The 26,592-nt window shown below is 49.7% G+C and overlaps 1 protein-coding gene across 1 annotated transcript in view; it reads left to right on the top strand.

Annotated features, from left to right (window-relative positions):
• The window catches only part of LOC140403369 (spliceosome RNA helicase DDX39B-like), a 48,963-nt gene extending 28,035 nt beyond the window's left edge, over positions 1 to 20,928 (top strand). Inside the window, exons 7-11 of the mRNA XM_072491283.1 lie at positions 4,429 to 4,560; positions 10,862 to 10,971; positions 11,114 to 11,258; positions 11,938 to 12,085; positions 20,632 to 20,928. Of these exons, the coding sequence (XP_072347384.1) occupies positions 4,429 to 4,560; positions 10,862 to 10,971; positions 11,114 to 11,258; positions 11,938 to 12,085; positions 20,632 to 20,648 (552 nt within the window). The 3' untranslated portion in view covers positions 20,649 to 20,928. The remainder of the gene's footprint in view (positions 1 to 4,428; positions 4,561 to 10,861; positions 10,972 to 11,113; positions 11,259 to 11,937; positions 12,086 to 20,631) is intronic.
• The last annotated feature ends 5,664 nt before the right edge of the window (positions 20,929 to 26,592 follow it).

The raw sequence follows: 26,592 nt of genomic DNA, 5'->3' as shown, positions 1-26,592 counted from the left end.
AAATTTAGTCTCTGGTTGCCAAATAGGTTTGATACAACGGAATTAAATTTCGCAGAGCGGTTTTAAAAATTAATTTATGGGATGTGGCCCATGTTATTCTCCATTCCTTTTTAAAAAAAAATATATATATATTTTTATTAAGGTTTTGCCGAATTCTTCATAATAAAACAGTAATAACAATAGTAACAAAACAAAAATTTATTGTCCATTCCTAACTGCCCTTGAGAAGGTGGGGGTGAGCCGCCGCCTTGAACCGCTGCAGTTGCTGTGGTGTAGGTACACCCACAGTGCTGTTAGGTAGGAAGTTCCAGGATTTGGCCCAGCGACAGTGTAGGAACGGCTGATATATTTGCAAGTCAGGGCGGTGAGTGACTTGGAGGGGACCCTCCAGGTGGTGGGGTTCCCAGGTATCTGCTGCTCTTGTCCTTCTAGATGGTAGCGGCCGTGGGTTTGGAAGGTGCTGTCTAAGGAACCTTGGTGAGTTATTGCAGTGCATCTTGTAGATGGTACACACGGCTGCTACTGTTCGTCGGTGGTGGAGGGTTTGAATGTTTGTGGAACGGGGAGCAATCAAGCGGAACTGCTTTGTCCTGGATGGTGTTGAGCTTCTTGAATGTTGTTGGAGCTGCACTCACCCAGGCAAGTGGAGAGTATTCCATCACAGTCTTGACTTGTGCCTTGTAGATGGTGGACAGGCTTTGGGGAGTCAGGAGGTGAGTCCCTGACCTGCTCTGGTAGCCACAATATTTATATGGCTAGTCCAGTTCAATTTCTGGTCAGTGGGGGATTCCTGGATGCTCATGCCTGAATGTCAAGGCAGACCAGTCTTGCCAGATGCTGGATATTAGTGTTCACCAGTTGTGTTTTGACAGCTTCATTGTTATTTTTAGTGGTGGACATTTTAAAACCTTCCTTTTAGAAATTGTAAGTTGCTTGGTGGAACTTGATGGCTCGTTTATAGATTTGGAGCCCAGGTCTCTAGTAGGTCAGTTACTGTTGGTACTGAAATGTGCTTTCTTGGCCTTAAGGGAGAATGTGCCCAAAGGTCTGTTGGTGCAGAAGGAGGCCATTCAGCCCATTGAGTCTGCACCCACCCTCTGGAAGAGCACCATAGCTAGGCCCACTCCACCCACCCTATCCCCGTAACCCCACCTAACCTGCACATTCCTGGATACTAAGGGGCAATTTTGCACGGCCAATCCACCCAACCTGCACGTTTCCGGACTGCAGGAGGAAACCCACGCAGACACTGGAAGAACGTGCAGACACCGCACAGTCACCCGAGGCTGGAATTGAATCTGGGTCCCTGGCGCTGTGAGGCAGCAGTGACCACTGTGCCATCCTAATAATGATGCAGCTCGGAGAGCATTCAGTCTGTTGTGTTTGCTGGCGCTATCCAGCTTGTGACGTATCTGCTGCTCCCCCTGAGCCCGGCCGACCTGAAACCCAGCTCCTTTCTGTAAATCTGCTTCTGCCAACCTTCCAAGCAGCACAGTGCAACGTCTCGTTGTGAATTTCACCTCCGGCTGGGTGGTTAGCCTATTACTGTGAATACATATATAATATATACCTTCAATCTGTATATACCATAACTTCATGTCCTCCTCCCATTGAAAACCATTTCTCTTTATTTAATCTAGAAAAGCTGTTTCCAATTTTTTTTTAAATTACAAATTTAAAGTGCCCAATCCTTTTTTCCAATTAAGGGGCAATTTAGCGTGGCCAATCCACCTAACCTACACATCTTTGGGTTGTGGGGGTGGGACCCACGCAGACACGGGGAGAATGTGCAAACTCCACACGGACAGTGAAACGGATCGAGCCATGAGCCAGCAGTGACGCTGTTCCTAATTTTGATCCCACATCAGATCATAGAATTTCATAGACTTCACAGTGCAGAAGGAGGCCATTCGGCCCATCGAGTCTGCACCGGCTCTTGGAAAGAGCACCTCACCCAAGGTCAACACCTCCACCCTATCCCCATAACCCAGTAACCCCACCCAACACTAAGGGCAATTTTGGACACTAAGGGAAATTTATGTTGGCCAATCCACCTAACCTGCACATCTTTGGACTGTGGGAGGAAACCGGAGCACCCGGAGGAAACCCACGCACAAACAGGGAGGATGTGCAGACTCCGCACAGACAGTGACCCAAGCCGGAATCGAACCTGGGACCCTGGAGCTGTGAAGCAATTGTGCTAACCACTATGCTACCGTGCTTGTGTGAGCATTCCAGCTTCTCTAGGCTAGTCCCCGGTACCGTTGCAATAAATCTCTTCCTGCTGCTCAGAGAGCTGGGAATCTTTCCCTACCAGTAACTCCCCCATCCCAAGAATGAGGTTCCAAAATGTGGCGCCCAGAAATTGGAAGCAATACTCTCGGCTGTGACCTGACCAGCGCTTTATAAAGTTTCAACATAATTTTCCTGTTCTTAATACAGCTCAGTCTGTTTTTATCATGTCTACGTGCATTCTGAGCTCCCTCTGCGCTTCAGAGTTGTAGCATTCAGTCCAGATCACCTCTCATTTCTGTCCCACCACAAATACATCATTTCACACTGGATTCGATTGCATCTCCCATTTTTTTGCCAGCCGATTGCACGATCAGTCATCGTGTCCACCTGAAGTCCGTCACTATCCTCGCTGTTCATCCCCTCTCCCGAGTTTTCTGTCGTCACAAACCTTTGTGTACAAGTCACTGACACATCCTTCAGTATTTCCCCCATTCAGCCATTATCTGGATACGCTGACTCTTGCTGGTGGGGTCCAGATCCATGGCAGAGCGGCCCCCCCCCCCCCGGTACCCCTTGCCGTTCTGGAGTGAGGCTGCACGTTACCATTGGGCTGTTTGACCAGGGTACGCAGAATGGTGCAATCTCAATGATGTGGTTTTTTTTTTAGAATCTCTAAAATGGCAGTGCAGCACAAGTGGCTTTTTGGTCTCTGTATCTTCGATAGTTGACAGCTCTGTTCAACTTTTAATGTGTTTTGATTTAAATTGGTTGTAGTCCATAGTGTTGCTTGTGTGTTGTTGAATCCCTTTGCTTGGTTCGGTTGGGACATGCCTTTGGGCAAAAACTATTTGCTTTCGCTGCTGCTACAAGTACCAAACAATACTGCATAAATCCGAAGGGTCTGACTGGGGGGGGGTTCACGGAGATTTCTTGCAGAGGGGTGCCGGGACCAGCGGAGACCAGCGGACTCGTAGAACAGGGTAGCCTGGCTGTGAGTGCTCTGGCTGGGAGTGGAATTCAGTGACTGGAGGGGTACGCTGGGCTGTAAAGCCGCAGGCTGCCCACTCGCCTGCAGTGATGTCTCAATCAGACAAAAGGGTGGTCACTGAGGTTTGAATTTCATGTTCCCTCAGCGAGGAACCTGTTCCAGCATAAAACCTGCTGCACGAGCGGGGCTGACTGCAATACCACACAATGTGGTTAGTCATTGGGGAGGTTCAGCATTTCGGTGTATTACTCTGCAGATTACACCTGGGCTACGGCGATATAATGCTGGATTTCACTTTTAAAACCTTTTCGTTTATAACCATAACTTATCAGTAAAACATTTTCAGGTCCTTCACAGACAGTTGGGAGTCTTTAACTTACAAGTCTGTTAATTATATGGTCACTGAAAGGCCCCTGTTCTTTGCTATAATTGACAGTGGGGCAGCTCCTTCCAGGATTACTAAGTACTTCAGAGTGGAAACAATATTTCTGGGTCAAATGTTAGACCTGGAAGTGTTGCCCCTGTTTGTCGCACCTTCCTTGAGCAGCCTGTTGGTCAGCTTGGGTTTGCAGAGATGACAGACATGCGGCCGCCAGTCTGGGGCTCCCACTCTCTCCCCATTGCCCTTTCACAACACATCACCCTGGTTCACACTGTCTGTTCTGACTCGAGTCTCCATATTTCAGTTTGAACCTGTGTTTGGAAATGGCTTGCAGTCTCTCTGGGGGGGCGAGGATAGTTGCGTTCTGGTTTAATCTGATCATTTAATCTATGATGGACTCCCCCTTAAGAACGTCCTAAACACTCTAAAATTGCAGTCCTCTGACCAGGCAGTGTCTGGAGTACAGCATCTCGCTACTTCTGGTCGGGAACACAAAGGGAGACCCTCAGCCTGCAGAGCAGTGCGGAGAGGAGTCGGGGCAATAACTGCAAATTTCAGTCACCCTCTGATAAACCGGGAGGCACTGTGAATGGCGGGCATAGGATCAACCACCGGCAGCCCCTGGCATGAAAAGCAATGGCATCATTGATGTAGAGTAGTCAACACTAAACCCAGTGTCATTTAAGAAGCAGCCACCTACCAGGGGCTCTTCCCAGATTGATTGAGTGATCTCCAGTTTAACCCATGATGGTAAATAGCCCCACAGAGTGGGGCAAGCGCTTGATGAAATGTTACATGTTTCTGGTTTTTCTCTCTCGTCTAGCCCATGGAGGTGTTTGTTGACGATGAAACTAAGCTCACACTCCATGGATTGCAGCAATATTATGTTAAGCTAAAGGACAATGAGAAGAACCGCAAGCTGTTTGATTTACTTGACGTCCTGGAGTTTAATCAGGTGAGACAGTGCGCTGAATGGGAAGCGAGTGGAGCTTGCTTTGTGCCAAGGTGCAGGTAATACTCAGCCCTTTCCCTCTTCCTAGTTTGAATAAAGGCAGTGGCTTGTATTTCCGGATAGCCACGGCTGTGTGTGTGTGTGAACTCTGAACTGGGGAGGTGACAGCCAGTGGGGGAGGTGGGGGGTGTGTGCTTGAGGCTATAGCGAGTGAGGGCTCAGCAGGAACAGGCACAGCAGCTGGAGTCAATGTGGGAAGCGGAGCAGTCCATTCAGCCCCCCCTAGAGCCGGTTCCAACCATTCAGCTAGATGTTAGCTGGTCTGTAACCTAACTCGTATCTCAATACCGCTACCTAACTGGCAATCCCCACTTTAACCGTTTCAATTGATCTCGTGCCACAGCAGCTTTCTTGGGGGGGGTTCCAGATGTGTGAATGAGTGTTTCCTGACCACCCCTTTTCCACCAGAGGAGATTATTCCTTTCTATCCTCCCTCTCAAATATTTTCATATCTTAAAAGGCCTCGGTTGGATCGTGTTCCCAGAGTGTCCAAACCGAGTCCTCATTTGCATCATTCTGTGTGTTCTCAATGTTCTACACGTGAGTGAAGCTCTCCAGGTGGCGTCTAACAAGCTCTTGTGAAGCTGCAGCCAATCAAAGAACAGCACAGGAACAGGCCCTTTTTGCCCGCCAAGCCTGCGCCGATCACGTGATCCTATCTGGACCAACCGCCTGTGTCCTTCTGTACCCCGTCTGTCCAGTTAAGTCTTAAAGGTGGCTAATGTATCTGCCTCAACCCCCTCACTGGGCCGTGCATTCCAGGCCACCAACACCCTCTGTGTAAAAGAAACTTCCCCCGCACATCTCCACTGAACCTTTCCCCCATCACCTTGAACCTGTGCCCCCTTGTAATTGTCATTTCCGCCCTGGGAAAAAGCCTCCAACCTTTCACCCTATCTATACCCCTCATAATTTTATAAACTTCTATCAGGTCGCCCCTCAGCCTCCGTCTCTCTAGTGAGAATAATCTCAGTTTATTCAGTCTCTCCTCATAGCTAATACCCGGCAACATCCTGGGAAACCTTTTCTGTGCTCTGTCCAAAGCCTCCACGTCCTTCTGGTAATGCGATGACCAGAATGGGGCACAGTATTCCAAATGTGGTCTCACCAACATTCTATATAACCGTATAATCCTTTGTATTCCAGCCCTCTTGAGATACGACCAACATCCAAAGACGATTTTATTTGGTTCAAATTATTCTTTGTCCGGTCGGTTTCTGTAACTGGATCCCTACACATCTCCGTTCCTGCACAGTCCCTACACATCTCCGTTCCTGCACAGTCCCTACACATCTCCGTTCCTGCACAGTCCCGACACGTCTCCGTTCCTGCACAGTCCCTACACGTCTCCGTTCCTGCACAGTCCCTACACGTCTCCGTTCCTGCACAGTCCCTACACGTCTCCGTTCCTGCACAGTCCCTACACGTCTCCGTTCCTGCACAGTCCCTACACGTCTCTGCTCCTGCACAGTCCCTACACGTCTCTGCTCCTGCACAGTCCCTACACGTCTCCGTTCCTGCACAGTCCCTACACGTCTCCGTTCCTGCACAGTCCCTACACGTCTCCGTTCCTGCACAGTCCCTACACGTCTCCGTTCCTGCACAGTCCCTACACGTCTCCGTTCCTGCACAGTCCCTACACGTCTCCGTTCCTGCACAGTCCCTACACGTCTCCGTTCCTGCACAGTCCCTACACGTCTCCGTTCCTGCACAGTCCCTACACGTCTCCGTTCCTGCACAGTCCCGACACGTCTCCGTTCCTGCACAGTCCCTACACGTCTCCGTTCCTGCACAGTCCCTACACGTCTCCGTTCCTGCACAGTCCCTACACGTCTCCGTTCCTGCACAGTCCCTACACGTCTCCGTTCCTGCACAGTCCCTACACGTCTCCGTTCCTGCACAGTCCCTACACGTCTCCGTTCCTGCACAGTCCCTACACGTCTCCGTTCCTGCACAGTCCCTACACGTCTCCGTTCCTGCACAGTCCCTACACGTCTCCGTTCCTGCACAGTCCCTACACGTCTCCGTTCCTGCACAGTCCCTACACGTCTCCGTTCCTGCACAGTCCCTACACGTCTCCGTTCCTGCACAGTCCCTACACGTCTCCGTTCCTGCACAGTCCCTACACGTCTCCGCTCCTGCACAGTCCCTACACGTCTCCGCTCCTGCACAGTCCCTACACGTCTCCGCTCCTACGCAGTCCCTACACGTCTCCGTTCCTGCACAGTCCCTACACGTCTCCGTTCCTGCACAGTCCCTACACGTCTCCGTTCCTGCACAGTCCCTACACGTCTCCGTTCCTGCACAGTCCCTACACGTCTCCGCTCCTGCACAGTCCCTACACGTCTCTGCTCCTGCACAGTCCCTACACGTCTCTGCTCCTGCACAGTCCCTACATGTCTCTGCTCCTACGCAGTTCCTGCACAGACCCTTCACGTCTCAGTTCCTGCACAGTCCCTACACGTCTCTGCTCCTGCGCAGTTCCTGCACAGTTCCTACATGTCTCTGCTCCTGCGCAGTTCCTGCACAGTCCCTACACGTCTCAGTTCCTGCACAGTCCCTACACGTCTCTGCTCCTGCACAGTCCCTACAAGTCTCTGCTCCTGCGCAGTTCCTGCACAGTCCCTACGAGTCTCTGCTCCTGCGCAGTTCCTGCACAGTCCCTACACGTCTCAGTTCCTGCACAGTCCCTACACGTCTCTGCTCCTGCACAGTCCCTAGACGTCTCTGCTCCTGCACAGTTCCTGCACAGTCCCTACACGTCTCTGCTCCTGCACAGTCCCTACACGTCTCTGCTCCTGCACAGTCCCTACACGTCTCTGTTCCTGCACAGTCCCTACACGTCTCCGTTCCTGCACAGTCCCTACACGTCTCCGTTCCTGCACAGTCCCTACACGTCTCCGTTCCTGCACAGTCCCTACACGTCTCCGTTCCTGCACAGTCCCTACACGTCTCCGTTCCTGCACAGTCCCTACACGTCTCCGCTCCTGCACAGTCCCTACACGTCTCCGCTCCTGCACAGTCCCTACACGTCTCCGTTCCTGCACAGTCCCTACACGTCTCCGTCCCTGCACAGTCCCTACACGTCTCTGCTCCTGCACAGTCCCTACACGTCTCTGCTCCTGCACAGTCCCTACATGTCTCTGCTCCTACGCAGTTCCTGCACAGTCCCTTCACGTCTCAGTTCCTGCACAGTCCCTACACGTCTCTGCTCCTGCGCAGTTCCTGCACAGTTCCTACATGTCTCTGCTCCTGCGCAGTTCCTGCACAGTCCCTACACGCCTCAGTTCCTGCACAGTCCCTACACGTCTCTGCTCCTGCACAGTCCCTACAAGTCTCTGCTCCTGCGCAGTTCCTGCACAGTCCCTACGAGTCTCTGCTCCTGCGCAGTTCCTGCACAGTCCCTACACGTCTCAGTTCCTGCACAGTCCCTACACGTCTCTGCTCCTGCACAGTCCCTAGACGTCTCTGCTCCTGCACAGTTCCTGCACAGTCCCTACACGTCTCTGCTCCTGCACAGTCCCTACACGTCTCTGTTCCTGCACAGTCCCTACACGTCTCTGCTCCTGCGCAGTTCCTGCACGTCTCAGTTCCTGCACAGTCCCTACACGTCTCTGCTCCTGCGCAGTTCCTGCACAGTCCCTACACGTCTCTGCTCCTGCACAGTCCCTACACGTCTCTGCTCCTGCACAGTCCCTACACGTCTCTGCTCCTGCATAGTTCCTGCACAGTCCCTACACGTCTCTGCTCCTGCACAGTCCCTACACGTCTCTGCTCCTGCACAGTCCCTACACGTCTCTGCTCCTGCATAGTTCCTGCACAGTCCCTACACGTCTCTGCTCCTGCGCAGTTCTTGCACAGTCCCTACACGTCTCTGCTCCTGCACAATTCCTGCACAGTCCCTACACGTCTCTGCTCCTGCACAGTTCCTGCACAGTCCCTACACGTCTCTGCTCCTGCGCAGTTCCTGCACAGTCCCTACACGTCTCTGCTCCTGCGCAATTCCTGCACAGTCCCTCCACGTCTCTGCTCCTACACCGTTCCTGCACAGTCCCTACACGTCTCTGCTCCTGCATAGTTCCTGCACAGTCCCTACACGTCTCTGCTCCTGTGCAGTTCCTGCACAGTCCCTACACGTCTCTGCTCCTGCGCAGTTCCTACACAGTCCCTACACGTCTCTGCTCCTGCGCAATTCCTGCACAGTCCCCACACGTCTCAATTCCTGCACAGTCCCTACACATCTCTGCTCCTGCATAGTTCCTGCACAGTCCCTACACGTCTCTACTCCTGCACAGTCCCTACACGTCTCTGCTCCTGCATAGTTCCTACACGTCTCTGCTCCTGCATAGTTCCTACACATCTCTGCTCCTACGCAGTTCCTGCACAGTCCCTACACGTCTCTGCTCCTGCATAGTTCCTACACGTCTCTGCTCCTGCATAGTTCCTACACATCTCTGCTCCTACGCAGTTCCTGCACAGTCCCTACACGTCTCTACTCCTGCACAGTCGCTACACGTCTCTGCTCCTGCATAGTTCCTGCACAGTCCCTACACGTCTCATCATTCAGAAATTGTGACGAATCTGTTGCTGGTGTATCATTACTAAATGTTTGGGTTTACAGCTCGTCCCCCTCTTTGCTTTTTGAGCTCGCTTCATTCCAACAGGGCAGGCATCGAATCGAGGTCAGCTGGGTGCTCAAAACCGTGACCCTCCCAGCCTATTACATAGAATATGCAGCACATTTGACCCAACTGGTCTGCACTAATGTCAATGCTCATTGTGAGTCACTTTCCATTCCACCCACCTCATCTCAACCTTTCAATAATCTTAATCTTTATTATTGTCACAAGTAGGCTTACATTAACACTACAATGAAGTTACTGTGAAAATCCCCTAGTTGCCACATTCCGGCACCTGTTCGGGTCACAGAGGGAGAATTCAGAATGTCCAATTCACCTAACCGCATGTCTTTCGGGACTTGTGGGAGGAAACCGGAGCGCCCGGAGGAAACCCACGCCGACACGGGGAGAACGTGGGACCCTGGAGCTGTGAAGCGACCGTGCTAACCACTGTGCTACCGTGCCACCCTAACCTATCTCTCGATTGCTGTTGAGTGTTTTTCTTGTGAAAGTACTTGCCTCATCCACTTGCTGTGGTAATGTTCCACGTTCTGAGCAATTGGGCTCGGCAATCCCAGTTTCATTCTGTCGGATGTGGGTGTCGCTGGGCCAGCACTTGTTGCTCATCCCTAATTGCCCTTGAACTGAGGGATTTGCTCAGCCATTTCGAAGGAGAAATTAAGAGCCAACCACATTGCTGTGGGACTGGAGTCACATGTAGTCCAGACCGGGTAAGGATGGCAGATTTCCTTCCCTATTAGTGAACCAGGTGGGGGTTTTACAACAATACGTGAGAGTTTTGTCCTTTTTTAACAGCCGAGTGCAGAACTGCACAGTACTCGTGGGTGGACATGTCCAACACTCTGTACAAATTTCATGTAACTTATGTATTTTCTACCTCTAGAAGCAAACCCCGGTGCTTTATTAGCCATTTCAATTGTTTTCCTGGCCTGTAATTCTGCTCTGAATGATTTGTTCATCCCTAGATTCCTTTTGATTTTTTACTTTCTGCGGTGTAGTTGATGTATGCTCCCCCTAAAGCCGTCATTTCAATCCCGTATGTTATCAGTTTAACATTAATTTGCCACTTAAGCACCGGGTCCTGGTGGTGTCCGCGAATTCTGGTACTGAGCTACTTGACGCAGGTCCAAATCATTAATAACTGTCCTCCCAGCCTTGATCCTTGTGCAGCACCAGTTTCTGCACCCCCCCCCAGTTTAAATAGCTGCCTTGGCTGTGAAGAAAATGCAAAGCAAAGAGCAGATTTGCTCTCCACCCTGCTGTTGGCGGGCGGACCTTTGCCTCGGGCCGGCAGTGTGCTGGGGTTTCACAGAACCAAGCCAACGATGCCCAGCTCCATGGCTATGTCTGCTGCCAGTCCCCTCAGTATGTGAGCCAGCGTGCGAGGCCGGAGCCATGTTCTGGCCAGACCCTAGAGTTATCGGAGCAGCAGAGGATCGAACAGAAATGCAGTGTAGGTAAATACCTTGCTGCAGACCCTCTGCCTCCAGCAATCCTTTGGAAATACCCTTGAACTCTGTGCCTGAGAAAAAAGCATTCCCCAACAATTCTCAGTTGCCCCCGAAGTGCTGGTTTAACACTGGTGTCCCTTCCCCCTCTTGTAGGTGGTGATCTTTGTCAAGTCGGTGCAGCGCTGTGTGGCATTAGCACAGCTGCTCGTGGAACAGAACTTCCCGGCAATCGCCATCCATCGAGGAATGGCGCAGGAAGAAAGGTTTGTACCGCTGGAGCTGGGTTGAAAAACTGCCTCGTTCCCCCCCATGTGGGCTCTTGGTGATGTTTTCACTGAATATGCTAGACCAGCATGCTCTAAAGAGGCTTCTTTTTCTCTGCCTGTCCCCCCCCTCCTCTGCCAGGTTGTCACGTTACCAGCAGTTTAAAGATTTTCAGAGGCGTATCCTGGTCGCGACCAACCTGTTTGGTCGAGGTATGGATATTGAACGCGTGAATATCGTTTTCAACTATGACATGCCCGAGGACTCCGACACGTACCTGCACAGGGTGAGCATCGCCTTTCCGTGATCACTATTCCTGCGTTATAGCCACCTAGAACTTATTACAGTGTGTACAGACTCGCGTTCCACTCCATACAGCTCCACCTTTTTCTACAGCTTTCTCCCACCTACTGACCAATCTTCATGCATGAGAAAATGAGAAAGCCCCAATGTTAGAAAGCTGAGCCGCCAGCAGAAATTGGGTGGATAAGCTCTACAGGATGAGCAGAGCAAGAGAAAGGTGAAAGCAAAGTATAGGGGATCTGAAATAAAAACAGTGCTGGAAAGCTCTGTGAAGAGGGAAGCAATGAACCTTTTCAGTCCAATATGACTCCTCTGGAGCTCTGAGCAAGTTAATGTTTTGTGGAGGGGGTCCTGCTCGACTTGAGCCGAGACACGTGACGTTCGGTCAAACCCGGGTCTGTCCTCGCCTGACAGCTGCACCTTCCAGCAGATCTTCAAGCCAAGTGAGAGAACCCTCCACTTTTGGGGAGTGGGAGCAGATTGAGTGTGGGGTGTCTACAGAGGTTTCAATATTCTGGTAGCTCTCCCAAGTTTCCATAGCATTGCTGTTTAGATACTCGCGCTGTTAGTTGGTGTCGCTCTGCACCTGTTATAACCCACTCCTGAATTATGCTGAGTTTAATAAATGCAACATGTTGCCTTCTGTAACCCTCGGCCTGCAGGTTGCCCGTGCCGGCAGGTTTGGTACCAAGGGTTTGGCTATCACCTTTGTGTCAGATGAGACCGATGCTAAAGTTCTGAATGACGTGCAAGATCGCTTTGAAGTCAATGTCGCTGAACTGCCGGATGAAATCGACATTTCCACTTACAGTATGTTCCCACCGTTTGATTTTCTCACGATGAATTAGATTTGTACAATTTCCGAGGATGGATGTTGAGGTTGTGGGGGAGGGGTGGCAGTGGAGAATTGATGGCGGGACTTGAAGGTAGTTGAGGTGGGGACGAGGGATAATGGCTCTGATATCTCCTGTAGGAAAAGGCCTGATATCTGATAGTAAAATAGAGCCATAGAGTCCCGACAGTGCAGAGGGAGACTATTCGGCCCATCGAGTCTGCAACCACCCTCTGAATGAGTACCCCCCCTCGCCTTATCCCAGTAACCCCACCTAACCTGGACACTAAGGAGCAATTTATCACGGCCAATCCACCTAACCTGCACGTCTTTGGACTGTGGGTGGAAATCGGAGCACCCGGAGGAAACCCCCACACACACGGGGAAAAAGTGGAAACTCTGCACAGTCGCCCGAGTCCAGAATTGAACCCGGGTCCCTGGCACTGAGAGGCAGCAGTGCTAACCACTCATACTGTTGGACAAAATCTAAATAATGTTAAGAGGAGACTTAATAGAGGCATACAAAATGATCAGGGGGTTGGATAGGGTGGACCGTGAGAGCCTTCTCCCGCGGATGGAAATGGCTGGCACGAGGGGACATAGCTTTAAACTGAGGGGTAATAGATATAGGACAGAGGTCAGAGGTAGGTTCTTTACGCAAAGAGTAGTGAGGCCGTGGAATGCCCTACCTGCTACAGTAGTGAACTCGCCAACATTGAGGGCATTTAAAAGTGTATTGGATAAACATATGGATGATAATGGCATAGTGTAGGTTAGATGGCTTTTGTTTTGGTGCAACATCGTGGGCCGAAGGGCCTGTACTGCGCTGTATTGTTCTATGTTCTATGTACTGGAGAAGGTAGGATGCATAATTGAATGGTACTAGATGGATTGCCGAGAAGTGGGTGTGGCACAGTGGTTATCACAGCGCCAGGGACCCGGATTAATTTGATGAGGCTGTGTGGAGTTTGTTCATTCTCCCCGTGTCTGCGTGGGTTTCCTCCCAAAGATGGTGTAAGTTAGATGGCTTTTTGTTTCGGTGCAACATCGTGGGCCGAAGGGCCTGTACTGCGCTGTATCGTTCTATGTTCTATGTTCTATGGTGAGGTGGATTGGCCATGATCAAATTGCCCCTTAGTGTCCAAAAGGGTTCAATGGGCCTAGGTAGGGTGTTCTCTCAGCGGGTTGTTGCGGACTCGATGGGCCAAATGGCCTCTGCACTGTAGGGATTCTATGGATGGGTGCAGCTTTATAATCTATTCTGCATCAGAGCTTCCTTCAGCCAGATGTTTCCATAATCATAAGACAGGAGCAGAATAAGGCCACTCGGCCCATCAAGTCTGCTGCGCCATTCAATCATGGCTGATACTTTTCTCACTCCCATTCACCTGCCTTCTCCCCGTAACCCCTGATCCCCTTATTAATGAAGAACCTATCTATCTCTGGCGGCAAACAGTTCCACAGATTCACCATCCTCTGGCTGAAGAAATTCCTCCTCATCTCAGTTTTAAAGGATCGTCCCTTTAGTCTGAGATGGTGTCCTCTGCTTCTACTTTTTCCTGCAAGTGGAAACATCCTCTCCACGTCCATTCTATCCAGGCCTTGCAGTATCCTTCTAAACTCCAACGAGTACAGACCCAGAGTCCTCAAACATTCCTCATACGACAAGTTCTTCATTCCAGGGATCATTCTTGTGAACCTCCTCTAGACCCTTTCCAAGGCCAGCACATCCTTCCTCCGGTATGGGGCCCTTTTTATAAAAGAAAATTACTGCAGATGTGGAATCTGAAACAGAACCAGCAAATGCAGGACAACCTCAGCAGGTCTGACAGTGTCTGCAGAGAGAACAGGTGTCTGGATGACTCTTTGTCTAAAAGCTGGACAGAAGTGGAAATAGGATGAGTTATTTGTGGGGAGGGGGTGGAGCAGTGGGGCTGGATAGAGGGCCAGGTTGAGATTGACAAAGATTTCATGGACAGAAAGACAAAGGGAATGTTAATGATGGAGAAGGGTGCTGATAGTGCCACATTGAGATCAGGATGTGTTAATGGCAGGACAGAGCACCTCATCTTCCCATGACAGCCTCCCGGACTTGAGTTCAACAACTTCCCACTGTGAACTCTCCTCCACCCCTTTTTGAGTTCTATCCAATTATTTTCATGTCTTCCATAGATCCAATTTCCCCTCCCCATCGTCTCATCTCCCCACCTCACTAGGGACCATCTCTTCCCTGCTGCAAGTTGTCCTTTCACCCGCTGCGTACCGCTGTTCTGTCATTAACACATTCTGATCTCAATGTGCCATCAGCGTCACCATTTACATTCCCTTTTGTCCATGACATCTTTGTCAGTCAGGAGGAATTCCTTCTCAGAGGGTGGTGAATCTGTGGAATTCTTTACCGCAGAGAGCTGTAGAGGCTGGGTCATTAAGTATGTTCAAGGCTGAGAGGGACAGATTTGTAATCGGTGAGGGAATCGAGGGTTATAGGGATAAGGCGGGAAAGTGGAGTTGAGGATTATCGCATCAGTTGTGGTCTCGTGCAACAGACTCGATGGGCCGAATGGCATACTTCTGTTCCTGCACCTTTAATAGTCTTATCAGGGTCGCAGGTTCGATTCCCCGCTGGGTCACTGTCTGTGGAGTTTGCCCATTCTCCCCGTGTGTGAGTGGGTTTCCTCCGGGTGCTCCGGTTTCCTCCCACAGTCCAAAGATGTGCGGGTTAGGTGGATTGGCCATGATAAATTGCCCTTAGTGTGGTTACTGGGTTACAGGGATAGGGTGGAGGTGTGGGCTTAGATACGGTGCTCTTTCCAAGGGCCAGTACAGACTCGATGGGCCGAATGGTCTCCTTCGCTGTAAATTCAATGATGTCATGTCTGTGACTCCCTGTTTTCCCCGTCCTTACTTTCTTCAATAGTAGAGTTAATTCCCAATCCTTTGGCATATTCAAGAATCCAGGGAAATTTAGCAAATAACTTTCTGCAACTGCCTCTAAACCCAGGATGTAGTCATGGGGATTTGTCTGATCTTGTCTAATACAGGTAGGGAATATACAGTGAATGGTAGAACCCTCAAGAGTATTGAAAGTCAGAGAGATCTAGGTGTACAGGTCCACAGGTCACTGAAAGGGGCAAACACAGGTGGAGAAGGTAGTCAAGAAGGCATACGGCATGCTTGCCTTCATTGGCCGGGGCATTGGGTATAAGAATTGGCAGGGCACGGGAGCAATAGGTCAGAAGGTGAGAGCATTGAGGGAGAACTAGGGAATAGGGACAGTGGGGCTCTGAGGCAGAGCAGACAGGGAGAAGTTGCTGAACACAGCGGGTCTGGTGGCCTGAAGTGCATATGTTTTAATGCAAGTATTACGGGTAAGGCAGATGAACTTAGAGCTTGGATTAGTACTTGGAATTATGATGTTGTTGCCATTACAGAGACCTAGTTGAGGGAAGGGCAGGATTGGCAGCTAAACGTTCCAGGATTTAGATGTTTCAGGCGGGATAGAGGGGGATGTAAAAGGGGTGGCGGAGTTGCGCTACTGGTTAGGGAGGATATCACAGCTGTATTGCGGGAGGACACCTCAGGGCAGTGAGGCTATATGGGTAGAGATCAGGAATAAGAAGGGTGCAGTCACAATGTTGGGGGTTTACTACAGGCCTCCCAATAGCCAGCGGGAGATCGAGGAGCAGATAGGTAGACAGATTTTGGAAAAGAGTAAAAACAACAGGGTTGTGGTGATGGGAGACTTCAACTTCCCCAATATTGACTGGGACTCACTTAGTGCCAGGGGCTTAGACGGGGCGGAGTTTGTAAGGAGCATCCAGGAGGGCTTCTTAAAACAATATGTGGACAGTCCAACTAGGGAAGGGGCGGTACTGGACCTGGTATTGGGGAATGAGCCCGGCCAGGTGGTAGAAGTTTCAGTAGGAGAGCATTTCGGGAACAGTGACCACAATTCAGTAAGTTTTAAAGTGCTGGTGGACAAGGATAAGTGTGGTCCTAGGGTGAATGTGCTAAATTGGGGGAAGGCTAATTATAACAATATTAGGCGGGAACTGAAGAACCTAGATTGGGGGCGGATGTTTGAGGGCAAATCAACATCTGACATGTGGTAGGCTTTCAAGTGTCAGTTGAAAGGAATTCAGGACTGGCATGTTCCTGTGAGGAAGAAGGATAAATAACGCAATTTTCGGGAACCTTGGATAACGAGAGATATTGTAGGCCTCGTCAAAAAGAAAAATGAGGCATTTGTCAGGGCTAAAAGGCTGGGAACAGACGAAGCCGGTGTGGAATATAAGGAAAGTAGGAAGGAACTTAAGCAAGGAGTCAGGAGGGCTAGAAGGGGTCACGAAAAGTCATTGGCAAATAGGGTTAAGGAAATTTCCAAGGCTTTTTACACGTACATAAAAAGCAAGAGGGTAGCCAGGGAAAGGGTTGGCCCACTGAAGGATAGGCAAGGGAATCTATGTGTGGAGCCAGAGGAAATGGGCGAGGTACTAAATGAATCCGTCTGGAGAAGGGGGTGTAGATAGCCTGGGTCACATTGTGATCCAAAAAGACGAGGTGTTGGGTGTCTTAAAAAATATTAAGGTAGATAAGTCCCCAGGGCCTGATGGGATCTACCCCAGAATACTGAAGGAGGCTGGAGAGGAAATTGCTGAGGCCTTGACAGAAATCTTTGGATCCTCGCTGTCTTCAGGGGATGTCCCGGAGGACTGGAGAATAGCCAATGTTGTTCCTCTGTTTAAGAAGGGTAGCAAGGATAATCCAGGGAACTACAGGCCGGTGAGCCTTACTTCAGTGGTAGGGAAATTACTGGAGAGAATTCTTCGAGACAGGATCTACTCCCATTTGGAAGCAAATGGACGTATTAGTGAGAGGCAGCACGGTTTTGTGAAGGGGAGGTCGTGTCTCACTAACTTGATAGAGTTTTTCGAGGAGGTCACTAAGATGATTGATGCAGGTAGGGCAGTAGATGTTGTCTATATGGACTTCAGTAAGGCCTTTGACAAGGTCCCTCATGGTAGACAAAAGGTGAAGTCACACGGGATCAGGGGTGAACTGGCAAGGTGGATACAGAACTGGCTAGGCCATAGAAGGCAGAGGGTAGCAATGGAGGGATGCTTTTCTAATTGGAGGGCTGTGACCAGTGGTGTTCCACAGGGATCAGTGCTGGGACCTTTGCTCTTTGTAGTATATATAAATGATTTGGAGGAAAATGTAACTGGTCTGATTAGTAAGTTTGCAGACGACACAAAGGTTGGTGGAATTGCGGATAGCGATGAGGACTGTCTGAGGATACAGCAGGATTTAGATTGTCTGGAGACTTGGGCGGAGAGATGGCAGATGGAGTTTAACCTGGACAAATGTGAGGTAATGCATTTTGGAAGGGCTAATGCAGGTAGGGAATATACAGTGAATGGTAGAACCCTCAAGAGTATTGAAAGTCAAAGAGATCTAGGAGTACAGGTCCACAGATCACTGAAAGGGGCTACACAGGTGGAGAAGGTAGTCAAGAAGGCATACGGCATGCTTGCCTTCATTGGCCGGGGCATTGAGTATAAGAATTGGCAAGTCATGTTGCAGCTGTATAGAACCTTAGTTAGGCCACACTTGGAGTATAGTGTTCAATTCTGGTCGCCACACTACCAGAAGGATGTGGAGGCTTTAGAGAGGGTGCAGAAGAGATTTACCAGAATGTTGCCTGGTATGGAGGGCATTAGCTATGAGGAGCGATTGAATAAACTCGGTTTGTTCTCACTGGAACGAAGGAGGTTGAGGGGAGACCTGATAGAGGTATACAAAATTATGAGGGGCATAGACAGAGTGGATAGTCAGAGGCTTTTCCCCAGGGTAGAGGGGTCAATTACTAGGGGGCATAGGTTTAAGGTGAGAGGGGCAAAGTTTAGAGTAGATGTACGAGGCAAGTTTTTTACGCAGAGGGTAGTGGGTGCCTGGAACTCACTACCGGAGGAGGTAGTGGAGGCAGGGACGATAGGGACATTTAAGGGGCATCTTGACAAATATATGAATAGGATGGGAATAGAAGGATACGGACCCAGGAAGTGTAGAAGATTGTAGTTTAGTCGGGCAGTATGGTCGGCACGGGCTTGGAGGGCCGAAGGGCCTGTTCCTGTGCTGTACATTTCTTTGTTCTTTGTTTTTGAATACTTTGCATTAGTATTCACCAAAGAGAAGGAATTGGTAGATGTTGAGCCTGGAGAAGGCTGTGTCACATTGAGATCCAAAAAGACGAGGTGTTGCGCGTCTTAAAAAATATTACGGTAGATAATAGGGCCTGATGGGATCTACCCCAGAATACTGAAGGAGGCTGGAGAGGAAATTGCTGAGACCTTGACAGAAATCTTTGGATCCTCACTGTCTTCAGGTGATGTCCCGGAGGACTGGAGAATAGCCAATGTTGTTCCTGTTTAAGAAGGGTAGCAAGGATAATCCAGGGAACTACAGGCCGGTGAGCCTTACTTCAGTGGTAGGGAAATTACTGGAGAAAATTCTTCGAGACAGGATCTACTCCCATTTGGAAGCAAATGGACGTATTAGTGAGAGGCAGCATGGTTTTGTGAAGGAGAGGTCATGTCTCACTAACTTGATCGAGTTTTTCGAGGAGGTCACAAAGATGATTGATGCAGGTAGGGCAGTGGATGTTGTCTATATGGACTTCAGTAAGGCCTTTGACAAGGTCCCTCATGGTAGACTAGTACAAAAGGTGAAGTCTCACGGGATCAGGGGTGAGCAGGGAAGGTGGTTACAGAACTGGCTAGGTCATAGAAGGCAGAGAGTAGCAATGGAAGGATGCTTTTCTAATTGGAGGGCTGTGACCAGTGGTGTTCCACAGGGATCAGTGCTGGGACCTTTGCTGTTTGTAGTATATATAAATGATTTGGAGGAAAATGTAACTGGTCTGATTAGTAAGTTTGCAGACGACACAAAGGTTAGTGGAATTGCGGATAGCGATGAGGACTGTCAGAGGATACAGCAGGATTTAGATTGTTTGGAGACTTGGGCGGAGAGATGGCAGATGGAGTTTAATCCGGACAAATGTGAGGTAATGCATTTTGGAAGGTCTAATGCAGGTAGGGAATATACAGTGAATGGTAGAACCCTCAAGAGTATTGAAAGTCAGAGATCTAGGAGTACAGGTCCACAGGTCACTGAAAGGGGCAACACAGGTGGAGAAGGTAGTCAAGAAGGCATACGGCATGCTTGTCTTCATTGGCCGGGGCATTGAGTATAAGAATTGGCAAGTCATGTTGCAGCTGTATAGAACCTTAGTTAGGCCACACTTGGAGTATAGTGTTCAATTCTGGTCGCCACAGTACCAGAAGGATGTGGAGGCTTTAGAGAGGGTGCAGAAGAGATTTACCAGAATGTTGTCTGGTATGGAGGGCATTAGCTATGAGGAGCGGTTGAATAAACTCGGTTTGTTCTCACTGGATCGAAGGAGGTTGAGGGGCGACCTGATAGAGGTCTACAAAATTATGAGGGGCATAGACAGAGTGGATAGTCAGAGGCTTTTCCCCAGGGTAGAGGGGTCAATTACTAGGGGGCATAGGTTTAAGGTGAGAGAGGCAAGGTTTAGAGTAGATGAAAGAGGCAAGTTTTTTACGCAGAGGGTAGTGGGTGCCTGGAACTCGCCACCGGAGGAGGTGGTGGAAGCAGGGACGATAGTGACATTTAAGGGGCATCTTGACAAATACATGAATAGGATGGGAATAGAGGGATACGGACCCAGGAAGTGTAGAAGATTGTAGTTTAGTCGGGCAGCAATGTCGGCACGGGCTAGGAGGGCCGAAGGGCCTGTTCCTGTGCTGTACATTTCTTTGTTCTGGGTAAGAGACTCATCTCAATGTTTGATTCGTCCAGAGAGGTATTTGCTATTACTGAATTGCATCTTGCTATTTTCTGAAATCTGGTCAAACATGTTAATTGAGTGGGCGGGTGGAGTTGGGCCTGTATTGGGGGGAGGGTGTAGATGCTGTACCTGAGGCACAGTGGAAAGTATTGTTTTGTGTACAGTCCAGACAGGTCATTTTATACATTAAAAAACAGGCAAACACAATGTAAATACGCAATCACAGGTGTCGAGTGAAGCATACAGGAGTGTAGTGCTACTCAGTAGTGAAGATGTGTGAAGAGATCAGTTCAATCCATAAGATAGTTGTTTAGGAGTCTGGTGACAGTGGGGAAGAAGCTGTTTTTGAGTCTGTTCATGCGTGTTCTCAGACTTTTGTATCTCCTGCTCGATGGAAGAAGTTGGAAGATGAGTAAGTCGGGTGGGAGGGATCTTTGATTATGCTGCCCGCTTTCCCCAGGCAGCGGGAGGTGTAGATGGAGTCAATGGATGGGAGGCAGGTTGGTGTGATGGACTGGGCGGTGTTCCCGACTCTCTGTGGCTGGGTGTGGGGGGGCGGAGGATGCACACAGGAGGGGGGTCTCAGTGGATGATGAGTTTTCTGTCTGCTCAGTGGTGTTTGATGATAAACGTGTTCCTGTTCTTGTCTTGCAGTTGAACAAAGCCGATAAGGCAGCACTGGGTGAGGCTGCAAACATCCATGGAAACGTACTGCAGTCACTCAAATGGGCATCGGGGTGCTGACTACCAACAAGAGGGGAAGATTACTTTTAAAATTCCTTTGTTGAGATGTTTTTTTTAAAACTGTTTCAATGGATAAAAATTTTGTGTGGAGGAAATATGAAGCTTTTATACAAGATTGGATATGTTTTAAGTTGTTTGTACATTGCTCTTTACCACCTGTCTTTAACTAAAGGTATCTGTTGGTTAATAAATCTGTTTTAAAATATCCACCAGCCTGGGCTGTCCGTTCAGTCGAGGCTGTGCAGGTCGGGGGTGCTGTATATAGAGTCCAATTGTGTTCAGATTCCTCAATGTGTTTGGGGGCTCACAGGGCAACGGTGCAGGCCCTGGTGTCCGTCCGCTGGGGATTGTTCAGTAGAGCTCCCCACGGGTACACAGACTGTTACGCCGTCCTCACTGTGAGCGGAGCAGCATTGCCGTGGTGGGATTCGAACCCTGGGCCCCAGGCTCTCTGGTTTGCTCGTCCAGTGACACTATCACTGTGTCACCACCACCCAGTAACTATTCAGAGAGATACAATTTGCATCTGAACGGGATTGGGAAATTCCGACTCTGAGATTTTCAGGAGGGTTAAAGGATTCTGTCAGTACTGGGGTACAAACGCTTCCCAGAGACGCCGAAGCAATCGGTATGGGTAGTTACACAGTTGGCCAACGTTGTAGTTTAAAGGAACTGATGGAGCCCATTGCAGAGGACCAAAGGAACCGATACCAAGACATCCTTCGGGGGTGATTTATTCTTTCGTGGGGTGTGGGTGCTGATGGTTGGCCAGCATTTGCTGTCCATACTGAATTGCCCTTGGACTGGGAGGCTCCCTACCCATGTAGCCTCCCTGCAACCCTCCCCATCTCTCTAACCTCCTTGACCCCCGACAACCCTCCCCATCTCTCTAACCTCCTCGAGCCCGACAACGCTCCTCATCTCTCTAACCTCCTCGAGATGGGTAACTGTAAGAGGGACTGGGAAGAAGCAGTCAGTGCAGGGATCCCCTGCGGTTGTTCCCCTGAGTAACAAGTATACCGCTTTGGATACTTGTGTGGGGGGGGGGGGACTTACCAGGGGTAAGCAACGGGGTACGGGCCTCTGGCACGGAGTCTGTCCCTGTTGCTCAGAAGGGAAGGGGGGAGAGGAGCAGAGCATTAGTAATTGGGGACTCGATAGTCAGGGGCACAGATAGGAGATTTTGTGGGAGCGAGAGAGACTCCCGTTTGGTATGTTGCCTCCCAGGTGCAAGGGTACGTGATGTCTCGGATCGTGTTTTCCGGGTCCTTAAGGGGGAGGGGGAGCAGCCCCAAGTCGTGGTCCACATTGGCACTAACGACATAGGTAGGAAAGGGGACAAGGATGTCAGGCAGGCTTTCAGGGAGCTAGGATGGAAGCTCAGAATGAGAACAAACAGAGTTGTTATTTCTGGGTTGTTGCCCGTGCTACGTGATAATGAGATGAGGAATAGGGAGAGAGAGCAATTAAACACGTGGCTACAGGGATGGTGCAGGCGGGAGGGATTCAGATTTCTGGATAACTGGGGCTCTTTCTGGGGAAGGTGGGACCTCTACAGACAGGATGGTCTACATCTGAACCTGAGGGGCACAAATATCCTGGGGGGGAGATTTGTTAGTGCTCTTTGGGGGGGGTTTAAACTAATGCAGCAGGGGCATGGGAACCTGGATTGTAGTTTTAGGGTACGGGAGATTGAGAGTATAGAGGTCAGGAGCACAGAATTGACTTCGCAGGAGGGGGCCAGTGTTCAGGTAGGTGGTTTGAATTGTGTCTACTTCAATGCCAGGAGTATACAAAATAAGATAGGGGAACTGGCAGCATGGGTTGGTACCTGGGACTTCGATGTTGTGGCCATTTCGGAGACATGGATAGAGCAGGGACAGGAATGGTTGTTGCAGGTTCCGGGGTTTAGGTGTTATAGTAAGCTCAGAGAAGGAGGCAAAAGAGGGGAGGTGTGGCGCTGCTAGTTAAAAACAGTATTACGGTGGCGGAGAGGATGCTAGATGGGGACTCTTCTTCCGAGGCTGAGGTTAGAAACAGGAAAGGAGAGGTCACCCTGTTGGGAGTTTTCTATCGACCTCCAAATCGTTCTAGGGATGTAGAGGAAAGGATGGCGAAGATGATTCTGGATAAGAGTGAAAGTAACAGGGTAGTTATTATGGGAGACTTTAACTTTCCAAATATTGACTGGAAAAGATATAGTTCGAGTACAATAGATGGGTCGTTTTTTGTACAGTGTGTGCAGGAGGGTTTCCTGAAACAATATGTTGACAGGCCAACAAGAGGCGAGGCCACGTTGGATTTGGTTTTGGGTAATGAACCAGGCCAGGTGTTGGATTTGGAGGTAGGTGTGCACTTTGGGGACAGTGACCACAATTCGGTGACGTTTACATTAATGATGGAAAGGGATAAGTATACCCCGCAGGGCAAGAGTTATAGCTGGGGGAAGGGCAATTATGATGCCATTAGACATGACTTGGGGGGGGGAATAGGTTGGAGAAGTAGGCTGCAAGTGTTGGGCACACTGGATATGTGGAGCTTGTTCAAGGAACAGCTACTGCGTGTTCTTGATAAGTACGTACCGGTCAGGCAGGGAGGAAGGCGTAGAGCGAGGGAACTGTTTTACCAAGGAAGTGGAATCTCTTGTTAAGAGGAAGAAGGAGGCCTATGTGAAGTTGAGGTGTGAAGTTTCAGTTGGGACGCTTGATAGTTACAAGGTAGCGAGGAAGGATCTAAAGAGAGAGCTAAGACGAGCAAGGAGGGGACATGAGAAGTATTTGGCAGGTAGGATCAAGGAAAACCCAAAAGCTTTCTATAGGTATGTCAGGAATAAGCGAATGACTAGGGTAAGAGTAGGGCCAGTCAAGGACGGGGATGGGAAGTTGTGTGAGGAGTCTGAAGAGATAGGCGAGATACTAAATGAATATTTTTCGTCAGTATTCACTCAGGAGAAAGAGAATGTTGTGGAGGAGAATGCTGAGACCCAGGCTATTAGAATAGATGGCATTGAGGTACTAAGGGAAGAGGTGTTGGCAATTCTGGACCGGCTGAAATTAGATAAGTCCCTGGGGCTTGATGGGATTTATCCTAGGATTCTCTGGGAGGCCAGTGAAGAGATTGCTGAGCCTTTGGCTTTGATTTTTATGTCATCGTTGGCTACAGGAATAGTGCCAGAGGACTGGAGGATAGCAAATGTGGTCCCTTTGTTCAAGAAGGGGTGTAGAGACAACCCCGGCAACTATAGACCGGTGAGCCTCACGTCTGTTGTGGGTAAAGTCTTGGAGGGGATTATAAGAGACAAGATTTATAATCTCTAGATAGGAATAATATGATTAGGGATAGTCAGCATGGCTTTGTGAAGGGTAGGTCATGCCTCACAAACCTTATCGAGTTCTTTGAGAAGGTGACTGAACAGGTAGACGAGGGTAGAGCAGTTGATGTGTATATGGATTTCAGTAAAGCGTTTGATAAGATTCCCCACGGTAGGCTATTGCAGAAAATACGGAGGCTGGGGATTGAGGGTGATTTAGAGATGTGGATCAGAAATTGGCTAGCTGAAAGAAGACAGAGGGTGGTGGTTGATGGGAAATGTTCAGAATGGAGTTCAGTTACAAGTGGCGTACCACAAGGATCTGTTCTGGGGCCGTTGCTGTTTGTCATTTTTATCAATGACCTCGAGGAAGGCGCAGAAGGGTGGGTGAGTAAATTTGCATTCGACACTAAAGTCGGTGGTGTTGTTGACAGTGTGGAAGGATGTAGCAGGTTACAGAGGGACATGGATAAGCTGCAGAGCTGGGCTGAGAGGTGGCAAATGGAGTTTAATGTAGAGAAGTGTGAGGTGATTCACTTTGGAAGGAATAACAGGAATGCGGAATATTTGGCTAATGGTAAAGTTCTTGGAAGTGTGGATGAGCAGAGGGATCTAGGCGTCCATGTACATAGATCCCTGAAAGTTGCCACCCAGGTTGATAGGGTTGTGAAGAAGGCCTATGGAGTGTTGGCCTTTATTGGTAGAGGGATTGAGTTCCGGAGTCAGGAGGTCATGTTGCAGCTGTACAAAACTCTGGTACGGCCGCATTTGGAGTATTGCGTACAGTTCTGGTCACCGCATTTTTGGAAGGACGTGGAGGCTTTGGAGCGGGTGCAGAGGAGATTTACCAGGATGTTGCCTGGTATGGAGGGAAAATCTTATGAGGAAAGGCTGATGGACTTGAGGTTGTTTTCGTTGGAGAGAAGGTTAAGAGGAGACTTAATAGAGGCATACAAAATGATCAGGGGGTTAGATAGGGTGGACAGTGAGAGCCTTCTCCCACGGATGGAAATGGCTGGCACGAGGGGACATAGCTTTAAACTGAGGGGTAATAGATATAGGACAGAGGTCAGAGGTAGGTTCTTTACGCAAAGAGTGGTGAGGCCGTGGAATGCCCTACCTGCTACAGTAGTGAACTCGCCAACATTGAGGGCATTTAAAAGTTTATTGGATAAGCATATGGATGATAATGGCATAGTGTAGGTTAGATGGCTTTTGTTTTTTGACTTCCCATGTTGGTGCAACATCGTGGGCCGAAGGGCCTGTACTGCGCTGTATCGTTCTATGTTCTAACCCTCCCATCTCTCACCTCCTCGAGCCCCGACAACCGTCCCCATCTCTCTCACCTCCTCGAGCCCCGACAACCGTCCCCATCTCTCTCTCCTCCTCGAGCCCCGACAACCCTCCCATCTCTCTCACCTCCTCGAGCCCCGACAACCGTCCCCATCTCTCTCACCTCCTCGAGCCCCGACAACCGTCCCCATCTCTGTAACCTCCTTGAGCCCCGACATTAGTGGGGAACGGACTGCCCCTCAGAAGCTAGGTGGCATTTTGAGTCTTGTACTCGCTCAACTGGAATCAATGATGACAAGCGACAGTAACGTTCATTGTAATATTTCAAGCATGCATGTGTGGTGTCAATGCATTGCGATTCCAAACCCTTTTGTCGGTGTCGCCCCAGGATTTAATTGTGCTCTGTCCCTCCTTTGGAAAGGTGAAAACTGCACTCCTGCAGTTTTGACTTTAAATTTGAAGTACCCATTTCATTTTTTTTTTTTGCAAGGGGCAATTTAGTGTGGTCAATCCACCTACACTGCACATCCTTGGGTTTGAGGGTGAGAATGTGCAAACTCCACCCAGCCAGTGACCCGGGGCCGGGGAGTAACCTGGGTCCTCGGTGGCGTGAGGCAGTGAGAAAAAAAGGCTGAGAATTAATTGATGGAGCACAAAATGGCCAGGAGTGTCCAATAAGAAAACTGCCTCACAAAGCCAGGGACCCTAGTTCGATTCCCTGCTGGGTCACTGGCTGTGCGGAGTCTGCGTGGGTTTCCTCTGGGTGCTCCGGTTTCCTCCCACAGTCCAGTGCGCAGGTTGGGTGGATTGGCCATGCTAAATTGCCCCTTAGGGTCCAGGGGTTTGCAGGTTAGGTTACGGGGATTGGAAGGTGTGGGTGTGGGCGTGGGTAGAGTGCCCATTCAAAGGGTTGGTGCAGACCGAACGGCCTGCAGTGCTGATTAGTTCGCAGTAGAAGAATAAACAGATCAAGTATGGACGGAAGGTGTGGCCAAGACAGAAGACAAAGAATTGAAATGGTCAAATATGCATTACTCACAATTAGCCATAAAACAAAACTGGGAGTGCTGGAATGCCAAGTCACACCAAACCTGACAAAGGAAACCGAGTGTTGGACAAGCAGGGAAGAAAGTTAGAGGAGAATTGGGGTGTGGAGGCAGACAATGAAGATATCTTGGACACGTCACACCCAGGACGACGAGGTGCTGATTAAACCGGACAGCAAAAGAACCCGGCTGGCTAAGATCAGGAGGAGATTGGATTTCAGT

This window comes from Scyliorhinus torazame, chromosome 27, assembly GCF_047496885.1.
Source record: "Scyliorhinus torazame isolate Kashiwa2021f chromosome 27, sScyTor2.1, whole genome shotgun sequence".
Lineage (NCBI taxonomy): Eukaryota > Metazoa > Chordata > Chondrichthyes > Carcharhiniformes > Scyliorhinidae > Scyliorhinus > Scyliorhinus torazame.
This window is presented reverse-complemented; position numbering and strand designations above follow the sequence as displayed.